Raw genomic sequence first — 23,764 nt, forward strand, 5'->3', positions numbered from 1 at the left:
GGTGGGTGGGTGGGGGGGGTGTTAAGGGCTGGGTGGTGTGCATGCATGTGTTTCTGTATTAGTGTGTGTGTCATGAGTGCGCACGCGTGCAGCGTAAGTCAGGGCTGCCCCCTCCGAGAAGCGTTTCTAAAATAGCAACCGCAAACCAGACAGAATGTAAATCTGCACTTTGAAAAGGGTTGAAGAAAAAGAGCTTTGAGGGACGTAGAAAAACAGGTATTCATTTCAGCCCATTTACAGTTCCAGGAGCATGGAAATGGGTCACAGCACTCCAGCTCCACTCGGACTGTTGAAACAGGACTCCTGGTTTTATTTTCTTGAGTAATGAATTACAGGTTTTTCCGTGGACTGAAGGTGAATTATATTACAGCTCCTGAAAGCTTCATCATGCCCAGGATGAAGGAATTCAACGTGTAAGCAAAGTTGAATAGAACTGTTTAATTGTATCAGCATGTTTCAGTAAAACCTGAGAGAGACAGGGAGAGAGAGGGAAGATGGCAAGAGAGGTAACTGGGCAAAGGGAAGAATAGAATTCAGCAGTTAAATCAACTGGAGCATCTTAATTAGAAACTAGTTGTTCTGATGTGTGTTTGCTTTCCACACAGTTTAGATTCATTAGTTTGGATCAACACTCTGGGCCGCACACTCTGGTGCAGGTTGAAATAATTCTCAACATTCAGCAGACAAAATAATTTTACTTCCTACTGGTATATACATGTTTATATGTATTATTTTCTCAAAGGCAATATGACATATTGCTGTCCAGTGAAAACCACATACATCCATATTTGGTGCTTTTCAGGCTTTGGGACGACCTGAAGGATTGAATGCTCGTAACAGGCTGTTTTTGCTGTTTTGGGAAAAGTTGACATTTCAGAAATGTACGCCAGTGCTTCCCAAAAGATGCAGCAGCAAAATTCTAATTCACTAAATTTTACTCCATCTACTCAACCAAAGTAAGCAGGTCTGCAAATAATACAGCATCAACTGCTGGAGCTAGCATGGCTAACAAGCTAACTTCAGGATTCCTCAAGCTGAACGTGACACACAAACTCTCATTTGCCCCATATATTCTTGTCCTTGCTATTAATGTAAGCCATGCAGCACCCCTCCTACTCTACAGCGTGTATTCATTCAGCATGACATTAGATAACCACAAATAAATACAATCAATATTTCCTGAACAACGACAGGTCAATCCTCCTCTTTCCCTCAAATGGACAACTGAAGAATCTTGCCATTTCACAGGTCAAAGTTCAATCACACTTGAACTCTGTGCGAAGCAAACGAGGCAGAACCTATTATGGAAGCAAAGGCATCTCTACTTTGTTGTCATGAATGGGAAGCATTTCTTTGTCCTGACAGTGGCTCGCACCTCCAAAAGAAAAAAGAAAAATCATCTGCTGCTTTGGTACAGTCACAGCTATAAACACACATTTTGCACAGAATCCAGTCAGAATCTGGTTTAAACATCACAATATCTCCAACAAACTCATGCGAGAGAATAAAGGATTTTCACATCTCGACACGAGAGAGGGATTTTCCTCTCAAGTGCTGGCTCTATCTGCTGTTTTCCAGTCTTTACTGCATTTTTTCCAAAGTGTGGTCTGTGTAGGGTTTCTCTGCTTCTCCCTCTTTACTTTCACTTTGGAATAGTCAAATATAACGGCGTTACATGACATACAGCACTATATCTGAGAATCAAAAAAACTTCAGTATTGTACATGTAAGGATCAGTTATAGAGATCATGATGTGCGATTATATACAATTCATTGTGCTTTTTTGCTGCAAAACTGAGGAGTACAAGATGCATAACCACAAATGCTTCTGATGTTCGAGTCTATTCAGTAATATTTTTTGCCTGGGTTTGGTTAGGTTAGGAGGTTGGAGTCAGGATTGTGTTATAGCGTAGGGATAATGACCCAGGGAAGTCCAACTTCTCCATAGTGGATCTGATGGAAGCTGGAACAACAGAGCAGTGTTTTGAATGCTCAAGAGGGAGCAACAGAGGGGGAGAACGAGGCAGAGAGGAGAAAGCCTGCAGCACATTCCCCACAAGACACTCACTTCCTGTCTGTGAGTCTTACTCAGCACCCAGGAGGAAGAGGAGGATGAGGCCCTCACACACACACACACACACACACACACACACACACACACACACACACACACACACACACACACACACTCCTCATTACGTGGGCAGTGAAGCCAGAGAAATCATTCTCTAAACAATAAGCAGAAGGATATTGAAAAATAATAATCACATTTTCACGAAAGGACCAGTTTCCTTTCTCAGAGGAAGCGTTTCAACTTGCCTCCAAAATAATATGTTCTTCTGTGAGCAATCTGTGGTCTACACACCAAGTTGAGTGTGAGAAAACATTGCAATGTGCTTATTCAAAACAAGTCCTAGTATCAGTATGTTCCACCCAGAGAATATAAGATGAAGTATTGTATCGTATTACCCTGATAGCATTATCGCTACATACTGAAAATGCATGTGAAAACCTCGTCCCTTCTCACTGCCAAATGCAACAGTTTGTACATTCTGAGACAAAGCTACCCAATAATAGTCTGTGGTTTAGGAGCAGGCAAACAAATTAGTTCAATGAAGAAAATGATTCACTAAGCCTAATTGTATGTTGTTGTCGCAGTTACTCAGCAAACATGTTGTTAAGATGTGTGCACACAGTGGCCCACCAGGAGGCTATGCACAGTCAGAAACAGCACTAACTTCTCATCATTACAAGCCTGAGCAGGGAAAACCACAGCAAGAGCTCTTCAAACTGACCCATACACATTAGAAGACATCGGTAATGTATACTTAAAAAAAAAAAAATCCATGGAAAACCCTGTTGTACATGCAAACACAATAAATTTGGATAATCAGGGTTGGAGAAAATGTTACCTCTTTCCCACACTTGCCTCTGGTCTCTTAACTTCATAATGAATGTAAAAAAAAAAGGCACAAAAGTTCTCTCACACTGCTCCCTCTACACATAAAATTATCTTTCAAGCTCTCATGCCTCTGTCGAGGTCTCCAAGCCATTAACTTGGGAGTTCTATTCTAGGGTGCCAGCAGTACAACAGTAAACCCAGATGGCTGTCAGGGTGAGGTTTTGTTGTCACTTCACACTCTATTTACCAACCTGAGCCCAGGAACCAGGCGTCTCTGCCAGTGGGACAGACAGTAAATTTGTAATTGCTAAGCAGTTAATAATTTCCATTTTCTCCTGATGCAAATTGTGCTAGACCGGGGGAGTAAAATACAGCTGATTCAAATACAAGGTAGTTTAAGTGTGCACGCTGGGATTTTGCTTCAGTGTGGGGAAATGCTGGTTGAGTCACTAATATCTTTTAATGAGCACAGAGTGCTCCTGGGTCATTTTTATTGTCCGAAATTTATGCAACCTCTGACTAAACGCCTCTCCACCAGTCTGATGTTCCACTCTGACCCACATTGTGTACCTTCCCAGTACAGGCAGGTTTATTATCATCATCATCATCAGGAAAACAATTCCTGATTGACAGCCAATATAATCACTATCATTAATGCACTTACGAGATTCTGTTTTTCTGGTTATATCTTAAAAACTGTAATGGTCAGCCACATCAGTCAATCAGTGAATCACTTCCTGAAACCTTTCCAAACGATTGTATTTAGCACCCAGAGGGAGAAACTGGGAGCAGAGAGATTTCACAGCAATGTCACAGCTCATCTACGAGACAACGCACCACACACAATCAATGAAAATGTAATCTGTGGAGCAAGTTGATGCTAATTGCCTTACAGCAGCAGGTTTGCCTCTCTAATTCAATGTAAAAGTTAAACCGCCCAAACTTTCAGCCAAAACGTCGAGGACAAAAGCAAAATATTTGGTAAACACACAAGCGTCGGGCTCATTTGTCTGAGCAAACATACACTGCATCACCCCATCAGTCCTAATCATACCAATTAGCTTGCTTCTCTAAACAATGTGAAACACTGAGACAGCGGAGCAAAGGTAATTAAGCATTCAGGCAAAGATCAACCAATCATGAATTAGGTACAATGGACACCACATATAGAAGGATTTGATCAATACAGCCTAATTAGCATACTGCATATTGGCTGCAGCTGAAATTGAACTGCAGCCATTAAACTGAATCCATGAATCTAAAATAAAGAAAGAAAAAAATCATTGCTTTAGTCCTAAGCATCTTTATGCTGTAGTAACTTTTCTTGTTATGCGTTATAAAGATCACAGATGAATAGTCTGTTAATTGATTTGTTAAAATCGACAGACAATTATTTAGCAATAATTTTGATAATAAATTACCCATTTAAGTTGTTTCTTAAGCAAATATGCCAAATATTCTGCAACTGCAGCTTCTCAAATATTAGGACTTTCTCTTCTATGTCATTATAAACTGAGTATCTTTGGGTTTAGGACTGTGTGCCATACAAGACAACAAGACATTTGAGGATGTCACCTTCGGTTCTGGGAAAATTTAATGAGCACTACGTTGCATTTTTCATTACTTTGTGACTTTTTATAGAACAAACACTCAAGAAAATAATCAATAGATCAATATAATTTTCAATAATGAAAATAGTCATTAGTTGCACACCCAGTTTAAATGTAATTATCCATTTCCTCCATATATTATTGTTTATCTGATATTCAATATGTCCCTGTTCTTTGTGCAGTTTTTCCACAATGTCTAAAGAAAAAAAAAACAAATGTCTTTGTCTTTCACTCAAAACCTCTAATGAAATGTGTACGGCAGAAATGTGTTATCCACACGCAAGAAAGTGTATGTTTAGCCATACTGTACACACACACACACACGCAATTTCCTTAAAGAATAGCCACTGACATAAGAGGTGGTTGTTAATGCAATTTCCACGGCAGAGGATCTGAATATAAAAATTCAGAAAAACACCTTTGATATTTAACAATTCTGGACTAGGTGGTCATTTAAGCCTTCGAATTGCAAAATAGTGCAGCCATGACCTAATCTAGCAGAAAAGATGCTCAGGTATTGTTGTTAGGGAAGTGACCGCAATATGATTTGACCTGTGGCTCTTTGCCGAGGGTCAAGCTCACTTTATTTTCCAGGAAAAAGAAGCCAGAGATACCGTCACACACAATAAAACACAGAGTAAAAATAAACTGGAGTTCCCATAAAATTATTTCATTATCGTCCAAACTCAGGGCTTCAGAACATGATGTACCATGTCAAAATCTACAGTTTATCCAATCAAAACACAGCCAGATGTTACACAGCTCTGACCCAACTGGACCAGACTAAAAGAGCTATTTATTGGGATTTGAATTCAAACTTACAGCTACAGAACAAAAAAGGAGACGAGAATCTCTGACCCCAGGGAGTTAAAACAAATCTAGACCTTAACCAAAGCTTTTTGTGTCACCAGATGCTAGGACTGTGTAGTGTCTATTCAGAGTTAACCAAGTTACAGATGATGCAACCAGACATCCTGGATTCGTGCTGAAGGTCAGAGATCAAAGGTTAAAGCAGTTTCACAGTTGAGATAGTATGGTATTTAAACCTGAACCTACAGCTGAGCAGAAAGACCAGGAGACAGTGGAACACAGCAGGTATTTCGATTCTACATCCCAGCAGCATTGTCAACATGAGCAGTGTCAGACCCGATGTCATGAAGCAGCTATTGGGAAACAAGATGTTGGCAGAGATACAAGACCAAATTAAAGACTGCGTAAACTGGATATATTATACATAACATATACAGACGCACAGACCGACACATTTAGACACACTACGTGACGTGGCGCATGGTATGTCCGGGACACTCAGATTTAGGGCCGGCCTCTGCTTAAGTTGTTTTCCTGGAAGAGTTTGGGATGACATGGAGCTTTGAGGAATGTACTGAGGAGCGAGGCAGCAACCAGGACATTCTCAAGGGGAACTACGTGTGTGCGTGCAAGTGTCTGTGTGTATAGCATAAAGGATAAACTGACTTCAAGACCAGCTGCTCGCTGAGGATTACTCCCAAAGTTAGTCACAAATGTAAATCACAACTTAAATACTCCTGATGAGCAGCTCTCACCATGTTACAGTGCTAAAAATGTAAAGCTATACTCATCAGCAATGTGGACACAGTTTATATCATGCTTGTTTTAATTACAGTTCCTCCACAGGTCTTGTTTGGCCGCCTCCCAGCTCTGACTTACAGTCTTCCTGTGGAATTGATCAAGAATCCAGCAGACTTACCTAATTCTGTAATATTCCACTCAGTGTTTTGAAATGTGTGATAAATGACCTCAACCTGAGTTTCCAGGGACCTCTCAACAGAGCCCAGCCTGGCCTCTCTTTATGAGCTTGTCATCGCTTGTTTGACTGTTCACTGTCACGTCATTAGAGGAGAGCTCACACCCTGGATCAATTTTATCACCAAGAGGAAAACATGCAGTAACAGCACACATGCAAGAAAGACATGATAATGTACAAAAGATAGATGACTTTTTTTTTATTTTTTTTTTTAAGAAATCTGGTGTTGAGTTGAGACAGACTGCATGACAGTCATGAAAATGTAATATATGTCATTTTCTAATGGAGACTGTTGCTACTGTACTTAGACCAGTTTCAATGATTATTTATAAACTTTCAGTTCCTTTTCATAACATTTTTGTTGGAGTCCGCCAAACGCTGCTGCACCAGTTGTTTCTGTGTGCAAACTGTTTTACTGAGAAGTAAATGAACTGCATGTTCGGGTCAATTTCAGTTTAGTCTACAAACAAATGCACGCCATGGGAGTTTGTGCAGCGACAGCTTGTGGTCAGGGCATGTTACTACCTCCATAGGCACAGCACGACGGGTACATCAGTGATGGTTAACCCTCTCTCATGCCTTTGACCCCTTCGACCTTATGTTCAAACATTAGTTTCAAGCAACACGCACGCCCATATGACTGTAAACTCAGTGAGTTCTTTAGCTGCTCAACACATCGTTTTCTTTAGTATATGAGGTGGTGACACTGACTGAAGGCACAAATTGACTCGGCTTAATTGCCCTAATTGATTCGTTCCGGATCACGCACATGACACGCTCCTGTTTCCTGGTCGTGCTGACAAGGAGTCCTGAAATTTTAAGCTACTTAAAGTAATAATTATGTCCTGAAAGTGTCATTTTATACGTCCAAGTTGAACAAAGGGCCGTCAGGAGGCTGCTAAAGTGTGCAGCTTCTCGGAAACAATGACAAGCAACAATCAGATGAAACGTGAAAAGAAAAACGCATTACTAAATGAAATACTTAAACATGTCACTAACTTTGTACTTAATTATTTACCTAATAACATGACTTCCAACTTCTTACGGTCCACCCGAAACCTCTCCTCAGTCCACTCCGGATCTGGCAGCGGATGGGGGCCGCTCAGATCCTCCTCTGATCCCGGGAGAGGAGAGTCGGTGCTGCGCTCGCTGTTAGAGCCCTGGTCCGACTGCTGCAAGTATCCGCTTAAAGTGTCGCACTGGGCAGCCATTGGTGCTGCGCAGCAACTTCTCCAGAGGCCACTGCGTTTTACTCAGAGTTAAGTTGAGCTGAAGCAAAAGCGTTGAACCTCTGAAAACTTTCTTCTTTTTTTTCTTTTTTTTTTTAATTCCGTCACTTCGCGGTGTTGTGCGAGCTCATGGCAGCGCAGTTGAGACCTTCCTCCGCAGTTTCTTTAAGCCCCTTCGTTTTCCCCCATTAGGTAGACTTCTAAAAATAGGCAGAGGCACACTCGTACTCTCGCTATAGGTTGACTCCCGAGTTAACGGAGAGCCGCACAGCACACTGCAAACACACCAACCAACTCCTAGGGAAAGTTTCACGTGTCATCCTGCAAAAAGAAAGCGGGACTCCTCCCAGAAACACTTTTTTTGAGCATCTACCTCCCCCTGGGTTCCAGTGAAAGTCCTCAAACTTTAGTAGGCTATTTGTGAGAAATGCAATGGATTCAATTTGTGTTATTGTGGGACTTGTGGAGTGCACAACTTTTATATTTCATTTGCGGGAAACTGCAGAGGGATCATAGCCAATTACAGCAAACAAAATCATAGTTATCATGAGCTGAAAATTATATTACATGTCGATGTAATACCACGAAATATGAAAATAAAGTGACCATAAACGACTGCGCACAACGGCAGGGTTGACTTAAGCATACATTTATATTTGTATGGCAGTTTTTCAGTCTGTCTGGCAGTTTTTAATAACACCCCATGCAACCAATTTATTGGTTTATAGAGGAAACACTACACATCCTGAAAGTGGTGAGAGGAAGCAATACAGGAAAGGGAAACCAAAACAACGTGGAGCAAGACTACATTAAGTAAAACAGACCCAAAATTGCTACGATCCAAAAATCAAAAATGCTGTATAAAGTAAAACAGAACAAAGAGTTACTATATTGGTCACTGAACATAATAATGTTTACAATGAAATGTTTGCAAGTCCCTGTAGAAATATAATTCCTGGGTTATTCCCACATGGTGGCCAGGAAATGATTAACGACATTTTCCAGTGATATATGGCCTTGTTAAACAAAGCTTTCCATCTCTTACATTCACATTTTTAGGTTCCATCTTAACTTGTGTCTGTTGGTAATTCTCCATGTTTGTATTCTTTCACGAATAATTTGTTCTGCTGCATTTGTGAAGTTGTCATCCAGAACAGGAACCTGCTGGGCCAGTGGTTAGTGATGTTATACCTTCATCATTGTTATTCTTTGTATTTCTATAAACTCAGGTCAGGTGTGAATCTCACTTGCCAGCCATGACAGACTTCAGATGACCCCACAACCACAACCGTAGAGTGATGGCTGAGGCCTTCTTTAAAAAGCAAAGTAACCCCAGAGCTGCAGTGCCATGGCCTTCTCTCAATCCAAGAAGTCTTGCTCATTTGCAGTGGCCATCATTCTAAATTCTAAGATAAGAGGTAGAAATTACCCTGTACCTGATAACTTGATTTTAATCTTGAGAAAAACACTGACAGCGTTTCTAAAAGCTGAGACCAGCTTGCAATGAAAAAAAAAAAATAAATAAAAACTGAGCTCAGCTTTGACATTTGAGCCCTAAATCTTTCATGGTTAAGGTAACTCACCCCATGATCTAAACTGTTGTATTTCCATTATAAAGAATCCCCAACTATGTTTTTCCTCTGGTGGGTTATTGGAGTGGAAAAGCCAATATTTGTGTTACTACCAGTTTTGGGGAAGCTTCCTTGTAAGCAAAGCTTTACAAGCTACCAATTACTTAACACTGGAGGAAGTGGAATTACAGCTACCCAAGAGTTCAGTTAACTAATGATGCTTAAAAAATGTAGTAAAAACTACTTTGTAAAAAAAAGAAGCGCTGATTTACAATTTGCGATGTACATGTTATACAAAATTATAAAAAAAAATACAGGCCTAATTCCAAAAAGGCACATGCCAACAAAAATGCTACTCAATTGAGTTTTTTTTTTTTTTTATTGCAAAAAGTGCCTACGTGTTCACAGGTCATACATAAACCAAATAAATTAGAAAAAAAAAAAAAAAAAGAAATCAGGCCGTGGACTGCCTGACAAATGCCTGGGCATGTCTAGTGGTCATATCAGGTCAAAGGGGGCTCAATTACAGTAGAGTAAAAAAAAAAACAGAAAAAAAAATCATTCCTTTCCTTTTATGGGCCAAAATTTTCTTTAGTTTCAGTAGTAAAACAACTCAAAAATGGCGAAAAAAAGAAGTTCAACAACCAGAAAGCTGCAAAATGTAGTTAAAGTACTAGTTTAACTAGAAAATGCAATTTCTGAAGAAATGTGGGAGGTTCAGCGATTTTAATAATGCCCCACTTCCTGTTTTCCTCCTGATTTTATGCTCTCAATTAACATTAGAGACAGTGGGATGGTACTCCCGCCACTTTGAAGCTCATAGTTCAGATTCTGTAAGTCACTGCACTTGGGAAACACGAACTAGACAAAATCTCCTACGATTTGGCAAAAGATGATGCACAAGGAGTGAAATTTGTGGATGTGAGAACAAGTTTTGGAATTTTTAAAGATCAGAAAAGTTCATGAAAATTAAACATTTACCATATAAAAGGTTTTTTAAAAATGTAATATAACCAAAAATGAATGAACTTTTGAATGACATTTCTAACTGAAAGTATTAATGAGTAGAAGGGATTGAAAAATGCATGAAAAGTTATGAAAAATTTGAGATTTTGAACATTCTTTCCATTCATTTCAATGGGGGAAAAAATCAGATGAAATGTTGAATATTTCGGAAATGTATTAAAAAACGAAAAACTTGTGATACTGTCCTAATTTAGCTGAACATTTTATAGTTTGAATGGAGTTTCTATGTTTAACATGTGTAGGAGTTACATATCAAAAAACGGAATAGATGGAATAAAATGGAATAAGAACCTGAGAAGAACATATAGTGGGTTTGCTTTTGCAGCAATCCCACCTGATTACATGTAGTTCAGTACTCCCCAACACTAGTTACTACTACTTGTGTTACTACTGCTGCTCAATTAATGTGTGTAGACTAGCTTCACCAGTGTACAGCAGCTATAGTGCAAGCAGCAGAAGTGATGATAATGGGTGGTTTAATTTCAATGGACATAACATCTCTTTTCATTTCCATTTCATTAATAAAACAATATATTGTTATATCCACTATCCCCACGAATAACCATTTAGCAAATGGTCCTGAATTGAATGTAACACAAATGTGAAAATTGAGTTGTGCAGGAGAGAAACTGCTCTATGTAAAAGGGTAGGGAAGAAAAAAGTGAAGGATGCCACCTAGTGGTCATGTGAATAACAAACGTGATTTGTTATTTGATAGAAATTACACTGAACCAAACATTTTGTTCAACAGGAAGATAGATAACATCATCATTTTACTTGTGTATTGTGAAGAAAGAAAGTGTAATTCAATTTTGATCAATGCTTTTAATGCAAAACAATGCAAAATGAATTCAGTACAGTCTTGTCCAATATAAATCTCTTAAAAGAAAAATACAATCAGGCCATCTCACCACTGCTAATAATAATAATAATAATAATAATAATAACGATAATTATAATGATAATAATAATAATAATAATAATGATGATGATAATAATAATGATGATAATAATGCCAATTTAAGGGAAAAATAAACAGTAAAAACAGTTAAATCAAGTAAAATCTGATCTGAGTAGAGAAAGTGCTTCAAGCGTATAAAACACCTCAGCTAGAACCAGTGTGGATGAGCAGTTGAAACAGTACTGTCATATATTGAGGTGTTCAGGGATGCATCATTGTTGCTGACACTTCAGTCCTTCACATTGCATACCTCTGAGTCCATTCTCTGGCTACTTTGTTGTACCTGTAGAGAGAAGAAAATCAGAGTGGGGTTTCTAAAGAACAGTAGACTGATTTCAGTCTGTCCACATGCCAATAGTCATTGACTTTCATACTCACTTTTGTCTGTCCGATTTGTAAATGTGTGCAATGTCTGGGACTAACGGATCATCTGGATTTGGGTCACACAGCAAAGAGCATATGGATAATAAAACTGGAAAAAAAAGGATGAAAAATCGGTATGAACACAGCTTTCAAATAAATTAAAGATGACTTACCCAACTTCTTAGCTCAATCTTCACATACCAATTTAAATACAAATGGCCAAGCTTTGATTTCATGCTGCTTTCATCCTTGAAACACATATTTGAACATCGCCATCGTTTGTTCCTCCAGTTACACAACATAAAACCTGCAATTTCAGTTTTTAAAGTGACAAAAGTACACAGGATGCAGAGGTTGATTTTTGGATAATCAGCTTCCGAAAATCCTGTTACCTGTGTTTCTAGAGGCTCAAAATCATTCATTTGGGAGAATCCAGATTTGATGACAGCACAGTGATTGCATAATCAAATACAGTTCACTGCCTCACTCTGTTTGATATAATTTAACATGCCCATCTTTGACATTCCCTCCCAATGGTATATTTTGTCCCTACATCCTAATTTACCATTAAGCATGTCAAATTACGTAAAAAAAAAATCAAAATTTTCTCATGACTTCATATTAAATCTTAGATACAAACCAGATCATACGCAGTGTTGCTGTAATGCATATAATCCAGATCATACGCAGTGTTGCTGTAATGTACTATGCTGTACTTCACAGGCAAAATGTAGATGTTAGTTACCTTTTGACACCGTAAGTGCAGGCGACCACTGTGACCTCAGGATGTCAAGGCAGATGCTACCATTGCTGTTTATGTTTGGGTGATAGATTTTTGTTGTAAAGGCAACCTATGGAAATAACAACCAGAGAGTAAATAGGTTAAATACCCTGCTTTTCAAAGTGGATTTGGAGTCTCTGTCAATGGACAGATTTGTTATTTGTTCTATAAAATGTCAGAAAATTGTGAAAAACAATAAGGCGGTGTAGTTTTGAGCTAATCAGTGTGTTGGATAAATAATCATACCTTTGGTGGTTTAAAGGGATAGTCCGTGGGGAAATGAACAGAAAGGAAGAATACTCCTCCATGATACGGACTGTCATTCTGAAACAGATGAGCAAATTATGTTAAATTATGCCTGCTACAGTATCCTTATGGGATAAGATACCATTTCCAATGAGAGAGCAAGCATAATTCAGATTATTATTTGACTTTAATTTGTTTAAGATTCCCTTTGTTTAAATTAAGATATTATGGCATTTCAGTTTTTCCTATTGTCTCAATAATGCCATGGGCTTCAGTGAGTAACATTGGGATAGAGTGTGCCAGTCTGTGCTCTCCATACAGACTAGAAAGTGCTGTAAAGTCAACATAAAACACTATTGTCTGGAGATCCAGAAGCAGCTTGGTTTAAAAAAAAAAAAATCCAGAAAACTAATACAGAAAAGGCTCACCGGTCCTGTGATGGTAGCTTGCCAGTGAAACACTACAGGAAACAATGATAAAGAAGCAATTTGTGAGAACATACTTTACAGACATATATCAATTACAAAGGAGCAGATTACATGTCATCATGTTATACATTTTCACTTACTGTCCTCCCCTACGGGTCCAGCTGAACAGGAAGCTGGAGGATCTCTCTGCAAGTCATTTAACTCCTGTACAAATAAACAAACGACAACTTGTTTAACAGCTTCCGCCCCACTGTAGTGCATAGCTTTAAAAGCAGCATACTTAAATGTATAGTTACTTAATCTGCAAATTACGAACGATTATTTGAGATTCTGGGGATTGAAATATATTGAAAACCACCCATAAACACAACTTAAAAGTGCTTTCACATTGCTCGTTTGCTAGGCCAACTTTAGCAGCCAGCGAAGTTAGCTCATTTAAGTTTAACGGCTTTGCTAACTGGCTTTGGTATAACGCCATCGCCACTAGCACAAATAGCAGACCTGCTGGCAGTAAAAGCTGTGTCGAGAAATAATCTCCTAGTCTTGTATCATTCACAAAACGTTGGCATAATAATCAGCATTAGGTTAGCAAACAGATGCTATTAGGTGATTGACTCGCTATCCGTTAGAGCAACGTTTCCGTGTCGCTCCGACCTTTTCAGCACATCAGATAAATTAACGAATACTCTTACCTTCTGTATTCTTTTCAAAGCCATGGCAAGTCGTTCAGACAGCGCAAGAGAAGCTGTGGTGTTAACTTTGACAGCTGTCAGCTACAGCTACGCTCACTTTATGCCGACTCGGTGTTATTTGTTTTGACAAACTGATTATTTCTTTTGTTTCCGCGTTTTTGTTTGACGACGAAGAATAGACCGGTGCATTATGGGACTTTGAGTTTTCAGTCAAGCCACTTAAAGGGACCGTTCACCCAAATATATGGCCGCACCTCATCCTGTGAAAACCACTCTGTTAACTTATTAATAAATAGCAATTCTAGTGAATATAGTAAACAAAATTGTTAAACAGGTTGATGAACTATTGAACAGACTCTGACATATTTTCTGCAAAGCTATTATATTTTAAAGTGGAGACATTATAAATAAGAAGGGTACATACAAAAAGCCTGCAAGTCTGCAGTGGTCTGAATTGTTTGGATATGGGCTTGTCTGTTACCCTCTATTAATTGCATTACAGCTTTAGAATCAGTGTCATTATGTTGTATGAGCTGGACTCAGGTGACTATTATAACCAATGTCTGACCTTTGAGGAACATATGGTATTTAAATTGGACAAACCTGACTATGATGTAAGCTATTGAGATGGTGCTGTGGTTATTAAAACCATACAGTCAAAAGATAGAGATAAAAAATAGAGTCAAAAGAGAGCCATAGTATGTGTAAACAGAACCACTTACAAACAAAACCAACTGTTTAAAGACTACAAAATTATGTTAAAATCAATTATTACCTGAAGGTATCCAAATGTCATTTAAAATGAGAGAAAGTATGATTTGAAAATAATTTGTGTTGTTAGGACCAATGTAAAAAAAATTGTGTATCTCAGTTAAAGGGGTGAATTTATGGAACAGCTAGAGTGAAGAATTGAAAACATTAAGTAGGCCTACACTTAATGCTTTTGTGTTGTGTTGTTTCTTTTATAGTTTCTTACCTTATTGACTTATTGATCGCACATCACAACAATAAAAAAAAAAAGAATCCTATAAAATATTGAATAACTTGACCTAATGTTGTTTTGAGAAAAAAGTTCTTTCTGGTGTTTAATGGCTGTAACTGTCCCACACAGGGGAGTGTTTTGAGGGCCCACAGTGAAGTAAGATGGATGGATGGGATCGTACCACCATGACCATGAACTATAAAAACAAAGCAAGGCATAGCATTTATTTGTATTATTCACTTCCAAAAGAGAGGCTAAAACAACATATCAAAATATAATATAATGGATGGTAAAATGTAATGAAACAGAGTGAAACGAAACAACGAAAATGCACAAAATACTGATTAGAAAAATTTATAGTTATAATTTAATTTAGTTATAGCAAAGTAACAGCACAGAACAGTAATACAATTAATAAAGGAAAAATATAAATACAAAAGAATATAATCAATCAAAGGCACCTGAGAATGAGTCTTTCATTTTGATTTGAAAGTGGCTAAAGTACATGTGCAGTTAGATTCAACAGGAAGCTGGTTCATTCTGTGTGCAGCATAGAAGCTTAATCCAACACGGTGTTTAGTTTTGACTCGAGGCACTTCTAACTGACTGCTTCCCAAAGATCTAAGGGGCCTATTGGGTTTATATTCTTCGTATTTTGGCCCTAATCTATTAAATGATTTATGAACCAACAATGACACTTTAAAATCTACTCTATAACAAAGCGGAAGCCATTATAACAGTATAAGAATGGGTCTTTCAGCAACATTCTGAATTGGTCTGCAGGGGTCTTGTGGTCTGTTGGGAAAAACAAAAAAGGGGCCATTGCTTCAGTCTATCCTCCTGAGATTAAGGCATGAATGAGTTTCCCTACATCTTCTACTGAAATGAAACTTCTAATTGCTGCTATTTGTAGAAAATAAAAGGCTGATGCAATTACTGTCTTAGTGTTGCTGCAGAATCCATTATAACACCAACATTTCTAACTCTGCCTTCAGTCCTGCAGTCCAGATACATCAATGAAGTGAATTTAGATCCTTTTGCAGGATTACAGGATTTGGACTAAAAGCAGCATATAAGAGATCAAATATAAGTGGCCTGAGATCTGAACCCTTCGTGAATCTGTATGTAAGCGTGATTAGCTCAGATTAATTAATTCATTGCAAATTTCAACAACATAGCTTTTACTTTCTATATGACCTTATGAAGACAGCCATACCTCGCTGTCCAATCCGCATCACTAAAACACAAGTAATTTACTACCTATATGAAGAAGATTGTAAAAAACTCCAGGTTGCATGTGTTTGAGGAAGCATTAAGTGACTTTGGAAAACTACCTGATTGAAGTGACCCACTTGCAGCACATTCATCTTATATAAATAGGCACATAAACAGATGATTACCATAACGGATTATAAGGAAACAAGGAAAATAATGCAAAGACAGAATGAAACATGGGCATCAGTTGACTCGGTATCCCCCGAGGCTCCAATATCTATTGCTGTTTGGCTTACTAGCCAATTATCCTTACAAAATTGTTGTCATAAACACGTCCATGATAGCTACACATTATTGTTATTCTGATGTTGTAGCTCACTGTGAAACTGAGTGGACTGAATGTTTAGGTCCATGTTGCAGAGAGCTAAAGTCCTGAGAGAGCAAAGGGGATAGAAAAGACTGACGATAACATACAGACACATACAGTACATAGGGAGAAAGGGCACATCTGTCATCTTTCACGCCTGGACTGCTGCATATCTCAAAGCCACAGATTGCAGCAAATGAAGAGATTTTCTGTTTATTCATTTATCTCTGCAGAGCTGCATGCACTGAATCACAGAAACTCTTAGATGATTTATAACAGTTTCTTACATCTGTAGTCAGTGTCTGACACAGTTTCATGGAACTTCCTGTGAAATACAAATGCTGAATTTGAGTGAGCTACCTCATCTCATGCAGGTGAAAGAGTAGATTTCAGCTCCTCTGCATATACCCCCAAGTATTCATTTTAATGAAAGAAATGCTAATATGGTTTCAGAGAAGATCTGGGAGTGGCCCGTATCTGTGTTTAAAGTAATATTACATTATAGTCCATGTCACATGAATTATGTATTGAGGACAGTGGTGGAAGAAGTATTCAGATCCCTTACTAAAGTAAAAGTGACAATACCACAATATAAAAAATACTCTATTGAAAGTAAATGTCCTGCATTCAAAATTGAACTTTAAAGCTTGTAAGTATTATCAGCAAAGTGTTCTGAAAGTACACTGAAGTAACACTACACAGGCAAAATGACTGCAGCGCTATATTATTGTATACTATCAAATTATTATTAGGCTACTGATGCAATAACATGTATTTACTACACATTTCATTTACTACATAGCATCATAAGTATGGTTTGTAGTGGAGTAGAAATATATAAGCAGCATAAAATTAAAACACTCAAGTAAAGTCTAACTACCTCAGATTGTACCTCAGGCTACTTGAGTAAATCTATTTACTTTCCACTGCTGATTAAAGCAAATTTACCTCATTAAGACTAAACAGTATATATCAACCGATAGAACAGCTGGACTCTGTTATAGTCTGCATATTCAGGACAGCTTCTAATCCTGGTTCAGAAAAATGAAGAATGGAACCTGTGCTTTATTTTGTCTCTTGACCTTTTGTAAAGATTGCATTTGTTAAAATATTAATATACCGCAACTCTCCTTAATTTTGGCCCAGCTTTCAGAACCAGTATATCACCGCACGCACGGCTATGCAATTTGAGAAAAGTGAGAAAAAAAACAAAAACATATAGCTGTATGTCTCCAAAATGGGTTGTAATTTATTCCTCACACGCTATTGGCCATGGATCGATGCGCGTTCACGGCGCTCAGAGGTGGCGCGCCCGTGCTTCTGAGCATCGCTGGGAGAAGAGGCGAGAGGAGAGAGATAGAGACAGAGAGCTGTACCACACCAAGTGTCCACCGAATGTCTGCCTCTTCACGTTGCCAATGAACAATCCTCGCATTCCTATGTCTGCCAGTTGACACGCTGAACGCGAAGGACCAGGCTTCCACCTCTGCACGGATTCAGGAGTCCTATACCGGGCTGCGCGTTTTTTCAGGTAAGCCCCCCTTTCCCTCCACTTCCCCTCCCTCTCCTCCGGTGACCGATGTCGCTGTGTTGTCTGTGCATTTGCGCGCTATTCGTGATTAAGAAGAGGGGACGACAACGGGCGCGGGCGTTTTGCGGTAGCTGTCCAAGGTGCTGAAGCGGGCAGTGGCTTGTGGTAAGAAAACACAATATAGTGCAGCTAACGGCCTCATGTTAAAAGCAGGTTACATGACTTCGCTGTTTGCATGCTATAGGCTATTTAGTGTTGCAGACTAAACCTCCCAAGGATGTCGTGTGGGTGTCGTAAGGGGAAGAAATCATGATGAAGCTGTAACGTGCATACCGTATCTGTTACATTTGCACAGTCTTGCACGCTTTGGTTACGGTCGCTTTACCCCAAAAACATGTATCCAAGCTGCATTGTAGAGAAGCCTACCTCCTCCAGGGACGGTGTGTTGTTTTACTGCATTTACCGTTGACAGGGTCCGGGTCTTCACCTCCCCTTATCTTGCCGTTGCAATCTTAGAAAGAGGAGATTAAGATTTCTGCCGAATCCTGTCAACAAACAGTAAAAGGTTGTCACTGTTTCAGAAACACTGATTTCCGTGCACCATGAATCCATCTGAGTAAAGAGTGATCACAGTCCTACATGGTATCTCTCATTGCTTTTCAGGTTGAACTTTTGCCCCATTCAGTGGGAATTCACACTGTGGCAGTAAACATACCTTCAGCCCCCTTTCTTAAAAAAAGAAAGTGTCCTTGTCAAGACCTTGTGAAAAGCAGACATGTGTAGCCAACTTGTGTAGGAACTTCTGCACATCTGTTCCATGTGGAAATGTCAAATATGTTGAAAGGTGATCCAGGCCACATGTTATGTAAATTATTCTCTTCTTGGCAAGGTAAGGGCAAGTCACGTTCAGGCTCCATTGTTCTTCTGATGGACCAAAATATCCATTCTGTCCACAACAGGAGCACCTGACATTTCCTGTGGCAGATTTACTTACTGGATCATGGCACAGACCAACAGCGGTGGGCAGGGGACCAATGGGGTAGCGGATGAGTCCCCCAACATGATAGTGTACAGAAAGGTAAGACTGCTGCTATTTTTAGTCTGCACGTGTGTGTATTTGTTTGTGAGTGTTACTGAGTGTGTGTGTGTGTGTGTGTGTGTGTGTGTGTGTGTGTGTTGCTCTTGCATCAATTTACTTGACGATGAGCTGTGCAATGGAAACTGCTAATACTAATGGCAAGACAGTGATCTTGTGCCATGGTGATTTAGGGTTGTGATGCTACATCAGCTTGATGAGAGCATGGAGAGAACATGCAATTTTTCTCTCACAACATACATGACATGCAATGCTGATTCAGAGCACGCTTACACACATGAACACACATACATGCACGCATGCACACGCACACACACACACGCACACACACACACACACACACACACACACACACACACACACACACACACACACTGAACAGCCCTGACATGAATGCATGCATTTTTACAGTTAAACCGTCAGCTTTTATTGCTAACATGTTGGAGGATGGATTTTTAACTGACTGACATTAATGGAACTGAAAGGAAGCCAAAGGCTTTTTAAGCATTGTTCATTACACTGCTAGTGGTGTATTTCTTCACTGTTAAATCTGTTACTATATTAGAAAATTAGAGGAAGGGAGGGGTGTGAAAAGGCCCGCTGCTGAAACACCTTAATCCAGTGCTGCTCAAAACATCAAATGGATTAATGAAATAATAATCTGCAGGGAAGATAACATTTGTTTACTTTGAGGCTTGAGGTCCAATCATATTTTTTTAGAAGCTTGAATACATGTAGTGTGAAATACATGCATTGGTTTAGATGTACAGCTATATAAGATTAACCTACAAATAAGCCATTTTGAAAATTGCATTCACTACCATCAGGCGAGGCTTCTGTTCCCTGGTGACACTGCTATTGTCTAATAGTCAGGGTTTATTTCTGATCTGTTTTAGCATTAACCATGTGGTATGCTTTTCTTGAACATAAAATCCAATGCCTAAATCACTTCACCTAACCTTAAATATCATTATTTCATAATAAAGATTCTGGCTTATGCTGTGTCAAACACCTGAAGAACACCAGAGCAAAAACAGCTGTGAACATAACATCGCCTGATGGGCAGTGTAATGTTTCTACTTCAATCTCAGATGCACCAATGAAGTGATCATTCTCTCATTTTACTTGTGGACGACTTGAGCATTGAGTGAATTTCTTCATTTCATTCTCTTCACATTCCGGCGAACGCTCCTATTCCATCTGCGACAGCCTCTGCACACCAGGAAGGGGATGTGCTTAGCATGATATCATAGATTGACGGTCTTTTATAGCACTCACAGCGTGTTAGGCAATATTACTGCCAGTGTGGGACAGGATTTGCTGGATGTGTCGCTATGCTTGTTGCAGGAAGGAGTGCTCGTGATTTACAGGATCTTTCCAAAACAGGACAACAACAGGCTTGTGAAGTGGATTGTTCATAAAGCAGGCCAAATATTGACGCTAATGGAGAGGGTTGAATGAAATTGTTTTTTGTCATTCCTTGTAAGTTTTATTTGTGGAGACAGTGGAGGAAATCACATCTCTTTGAATTTCATTTAAATAGGAAACAGTATCAAATATGCTAAGGCATGAAAACTAGTTGCATCCTGTTTAAGAGCATCAAATATTGACTTGAGGTCTTTCCAGTTATTCAATTACATGTGACGTCTCTTCCTTTCTCCTGCTATTGATCTGAAACTCCTGCTGTTTCAATCATGCCTTTAAGGATGTGTTGAACCATGTATGCAAATAAGGAAAACATCTTAAGCTCATGTGTGTATTTTGCAGTTTTTATCTTTAGCAACCAGACTTTTTTTTTTATATCTTCAGAATTAGGAGGCAAGAATGATTTTAGACTAAAGGAGCTGTTTGTTCTCAAATGTTTGGTCTGATAAGGCTTTCAAACACCATCCAATTCTTCACTTCTCACCACTTGACCACACATGGCCACAGCCTGGCTGTGAATACTGACTGACCTAGATACACTGCAGAATGAAAGAACATGGTTGAAGGCAGTGAGGATGAAATCGTGTTTCTGGAGTGGGTTTAACTCAAAGTGCAATTGAAAGAGCATTCTCTGTAGACATGTGGATGCCGCCAGCACGAACAGGTGCCCCCAAATGCTTTTCAGATGGAGATGACTTGGCAGAGATGTTGCAACCCACATCGACTGGGCCACACTAACATGAACTGAATTCTCAAGTGGAAAACTCGCTTTAATGTTCTGTTTTTACTGCTCAGACCTCTTGTGCATCAATATCGTAAATACACAGTGGAAACTGATATTAAGCAACTGGCCACGTCTACCTGATAGCTGACAATGTGCTAGTAGTAAATAGTAGTGGAAGGATTATGTAATATCGGGAGAGGGAGCTTTATGGTTGAGGACAGCAGATAGTGGTTTGATAGTCTTTCCACTGGGAGTATAACTATATCCTTTCACTGTCTCAATCTCTCTTTCTCTCTGGCCCATCCACTCCTCTGCTCCTGTCATTAATGTCTAATGAAAATGGATGGGTGAGCTGAGGTGTTGACCTGCTTGCTGTGAAGATGTGCACAGAGATGTCTGTTTTCCTCAAGGGTGCATGCACTCGAGCACCTTGTTTGAATGCGTATGTAGTTGTATTGAAAATCTAAATGCCCAAGTACATGCGTGTGCGCGTGCGTGCGCGCGCGCGCACACACACACACACACACACACACACACACACACACACAAACATTCGAACAGTTGGATGTGAAGAAACACATGGGCCAACACACACCACTTGGCTTTTCTGCTGATTTACTGGCGACAGTCGCTGGTGACCCTGAAAATTATATCACTCACTATATAAATGAAGGAAAACGCTAACAACTGATATATCAGAACTCCTACAGTTTGTCAAGAAATGGCAATAAAATGTTCAGCGATTGATTCAATGTTTAAGCATATAAAAGGCTTTGTGATGTCTCGCTGCTCACATATTTACCACGTCAGGCTTATATCATCATCAAGCTTACCATAGTATGTGTGTGTGTGTCTGTTTTTCATGCCTGCTCACGTGTGCACCATGAATAATGCTGTGATGCATTTGCGAGCATGTGTGTATGCTGTATGTAGGGCGAATGTTGCTAAGAGAGAGTCCTGAATTTTTTATGCGAGCCTAAAACAGCTCTGCGAAGTTCATAGCCACTCAGCATGAGGAGGGAACATCTTCTCTCACCAGCCAGCGCTCTTTGTGTGTGTTCGTGATTGTGTCTCTGCATGTGTGCGTCTGCGTGGGAGCGCGTGTGTGTGTGCCGTTTCTAATTAAGTGAGAGGTAAGAGAGAGGAAAGAAAATGAGGATACATTAGACTGATCAGATTTAACGGACAATATAGATAGACAAAGTCTAAACATTGATGTTTTCACCACATCCACTTCATCCTCAGACAGTGAAAATCTACATTGCTCACCAGTCTCTTACAACTTTATTCAGTCAGTAAAAAAAAAATCTTGAGATGAGCATCAAGGCAGCAGACACAGTTAACAGTCTCCTAACTGAAATTTAACTGAAATTTTGGCTTTTCTCCATCACAAGTTTCCTGGATTTTGCGTGTTGCACCGCATAAAATTGATAGAGCTTTTCAAATAAAAATGTTCATCTCCACCTGTTATTTGACTTGAAATATAATAACTTAAAGTGACAAAAATCCACTTACAGCTTTTCTTCACAAGGTGATGTTTGCAGTGAACAGTTAATGCCACAAATCAGCTGATTCGTCTGAGCAGATTTTCCAGTAGAAAAATACTGGAAAAATAAGATTCATAGGACTCCATATAGGATAAAATTAAATAAATAGTTAAGATTACATCTATTTCGCAGTATACTGTAACTGCTGGAATGGATCTTCCTCTGTGGTGTAGTATCTGGCAGCTGAGACACCAGCCCACTCTTATTTACATCTGAGCTGTCGACAGGCATCCAGTAATTGTTCTTCCAGCAGCCAGTTTGGCTTCTGTCTCTGTGCACGGCCATTAATCCTATGCTGCATGTTTATTGTTTTTTTCTGCTGTCTTTTTCCCAATGAGCATATACAACATTGTATCACACTGTTGTTGTTATCTTCGGTTGATGTGGGAGAGTTCTGCTTCTGGTGCTTACATGAATGTCGGTACTGTGTATCTTTGATGTAAACTGGTCCCTGGTGAAACTATACAATGATGTACAGAGTGTACGAGTGTGTTGTTCAGATAACTGTAGGTATTATGGCCAAACAATGTCAGATAATGGAATTTAAAACCTTGCATTAAATATGATTATTTTGACTTCTATGTCACGTTTCAGGTAGCTACAGTATTTGACCTACCTCGTATATTGTTGATGAAGAAAGATTATTTAAATGTCTTTATGTGCTTTCCTCATTATAGCTTTCTGCCTCCTCCGTTAGTCTCTGTGTTTTCAGCTTCGGGGAACTCTGTCCTTCACACGTTTGAAAAGGGTGTTGATGCTGCACCGTGAGATTTGAACCGTTTCCCCTTAGTGTGACTCAGTAATGAAGCAACGAACAAACAACAATAACAAACAGGGCAAAGGTATTAGTGCATGCTATTGATTTGTCAGTTGATTAAGAGGTTGTGTACAAGAGATCATTTTGCTGGGACAAGACTTTCCCTCTCCTGTGCATTACTGCAACACAGCAGTGACACCTCAAAATGATGTGTTGTCAGATGATGCAGAAATGCAGCCATTATTAATACAGTAAATCTTGGTTTAGACTACGTTCAATCAGCAGAGATCTCCTCATTGTTCAAACCAGAGCCTAATCTATATCTGTTAAACTCACCCTACATCAGCCTGCCCTGTTATCTGTACAGTTTCCCAACCGTCCTACATTGTTCATGAGTCAGAAAGCGGAGGGGACTGAATACATTTTCAGCTTTTTCTCAGTTAAGAGCCAGATTGAAGGGTTCTTGTACTGCCTGTCTCCCTCAATCTGCAATCAGAAGATCAGTAAGACCGGGAGAGAGAGGGT

General features: G+C 39.3%; 3 protein-coding genes across 4 annotated transcripts in view; 1 reads left to right on the top strand and 2 right to left on the bottom strand.

The window, feature by feature from the left end:
• bicc1a (BicC family RNA binding protein 1a) overlaps positions 1-7,834 on the bottom strand; it is a 54,804-nt gene extending 46,970 nt beyond the window's left edge. The window contains exon 1 of the mRNA XM_023418094.2: positions 7,317-7,834. Coding sequence (XP_023273862.1) covers positions 7,317-7,509 — 193 coding nt within the window. The 5' untranslated portion in view covers positions 7,510-7,834. The remainder of the gene's footprint in view (positions 1-7,316) is intronic.
• Positions 7,835-10,934: 3,100 nt separating this feature from the next.
• Positions 10,935-13,762, bottom strand: LOC111663731 (ubiquitin-conjugating enzyme E2 D4-like). Its single transcript, XM_023418023.2, has 7 exons — positions 13,596-13,762; positions 13,044-13,107; positions 12,904-12,935; positions 12,476-12,553; positions 12,194-12,299; positions 11,464-11,557; positions 10,935-11,368 (listed from the first exon to the last, which is right to left on the bottom strand). The coding sequence occupies exons 1-7, from the start codon at positions 13,617-13,619 to the stop codon at positions 11,323-11,325; spliced, it is 444 nt and encodes a 147-aa protein (XP_023273791.1). The 5' UTR covers positions 13,620-13,762; the 3' UTR covers positions 10,935-11,322.
• A 3,725-nt stretch (positions 13,763-17,487) lies between these two features.
• Positions 17,488-23,764, top strand: part of rgs7a (regulator of G protein signaling 7a) — a 51,684-nt gene continuing 45,407 nt past the window's right edge. For both annotated transcript variants that reach the window (XM_023418127.2, XM_023418128.2), the window contains exons 1-2: positions 17,488-17,690; positions 18,650-18,768. In XM_023418127.2, coding sequence (XP_023273895.1) covers positions 18,691-18,768 — 78 coding nt within the window. In that variant the 5' untranslated portion in view covers positions 17,488-17,690; positions 18,650-18,690. The remainder of the gene's footprint in view (positions 17,691-18,649; positions 18,769-23,764) is intronic.

The sequence above is a fragment of the Seriola lalandi genome, unplaced genomic scaffold (assembly GCF_002814215.2).
Source record: "Seriola lalandi dorsalis isolate HSWRI2012SDOR001 ecotype SW California unplaced genomic scaffold, Sedor1 jcf7180002054580, whole genome shotgun sequence".
Classification (NCBI taxonomy): domain Eukaryota; kingdom Metazoa; phylum Chordata; class Actinopteri; order Carangiformes; family Carangidae; genus Seriola; species Seriola lalandi.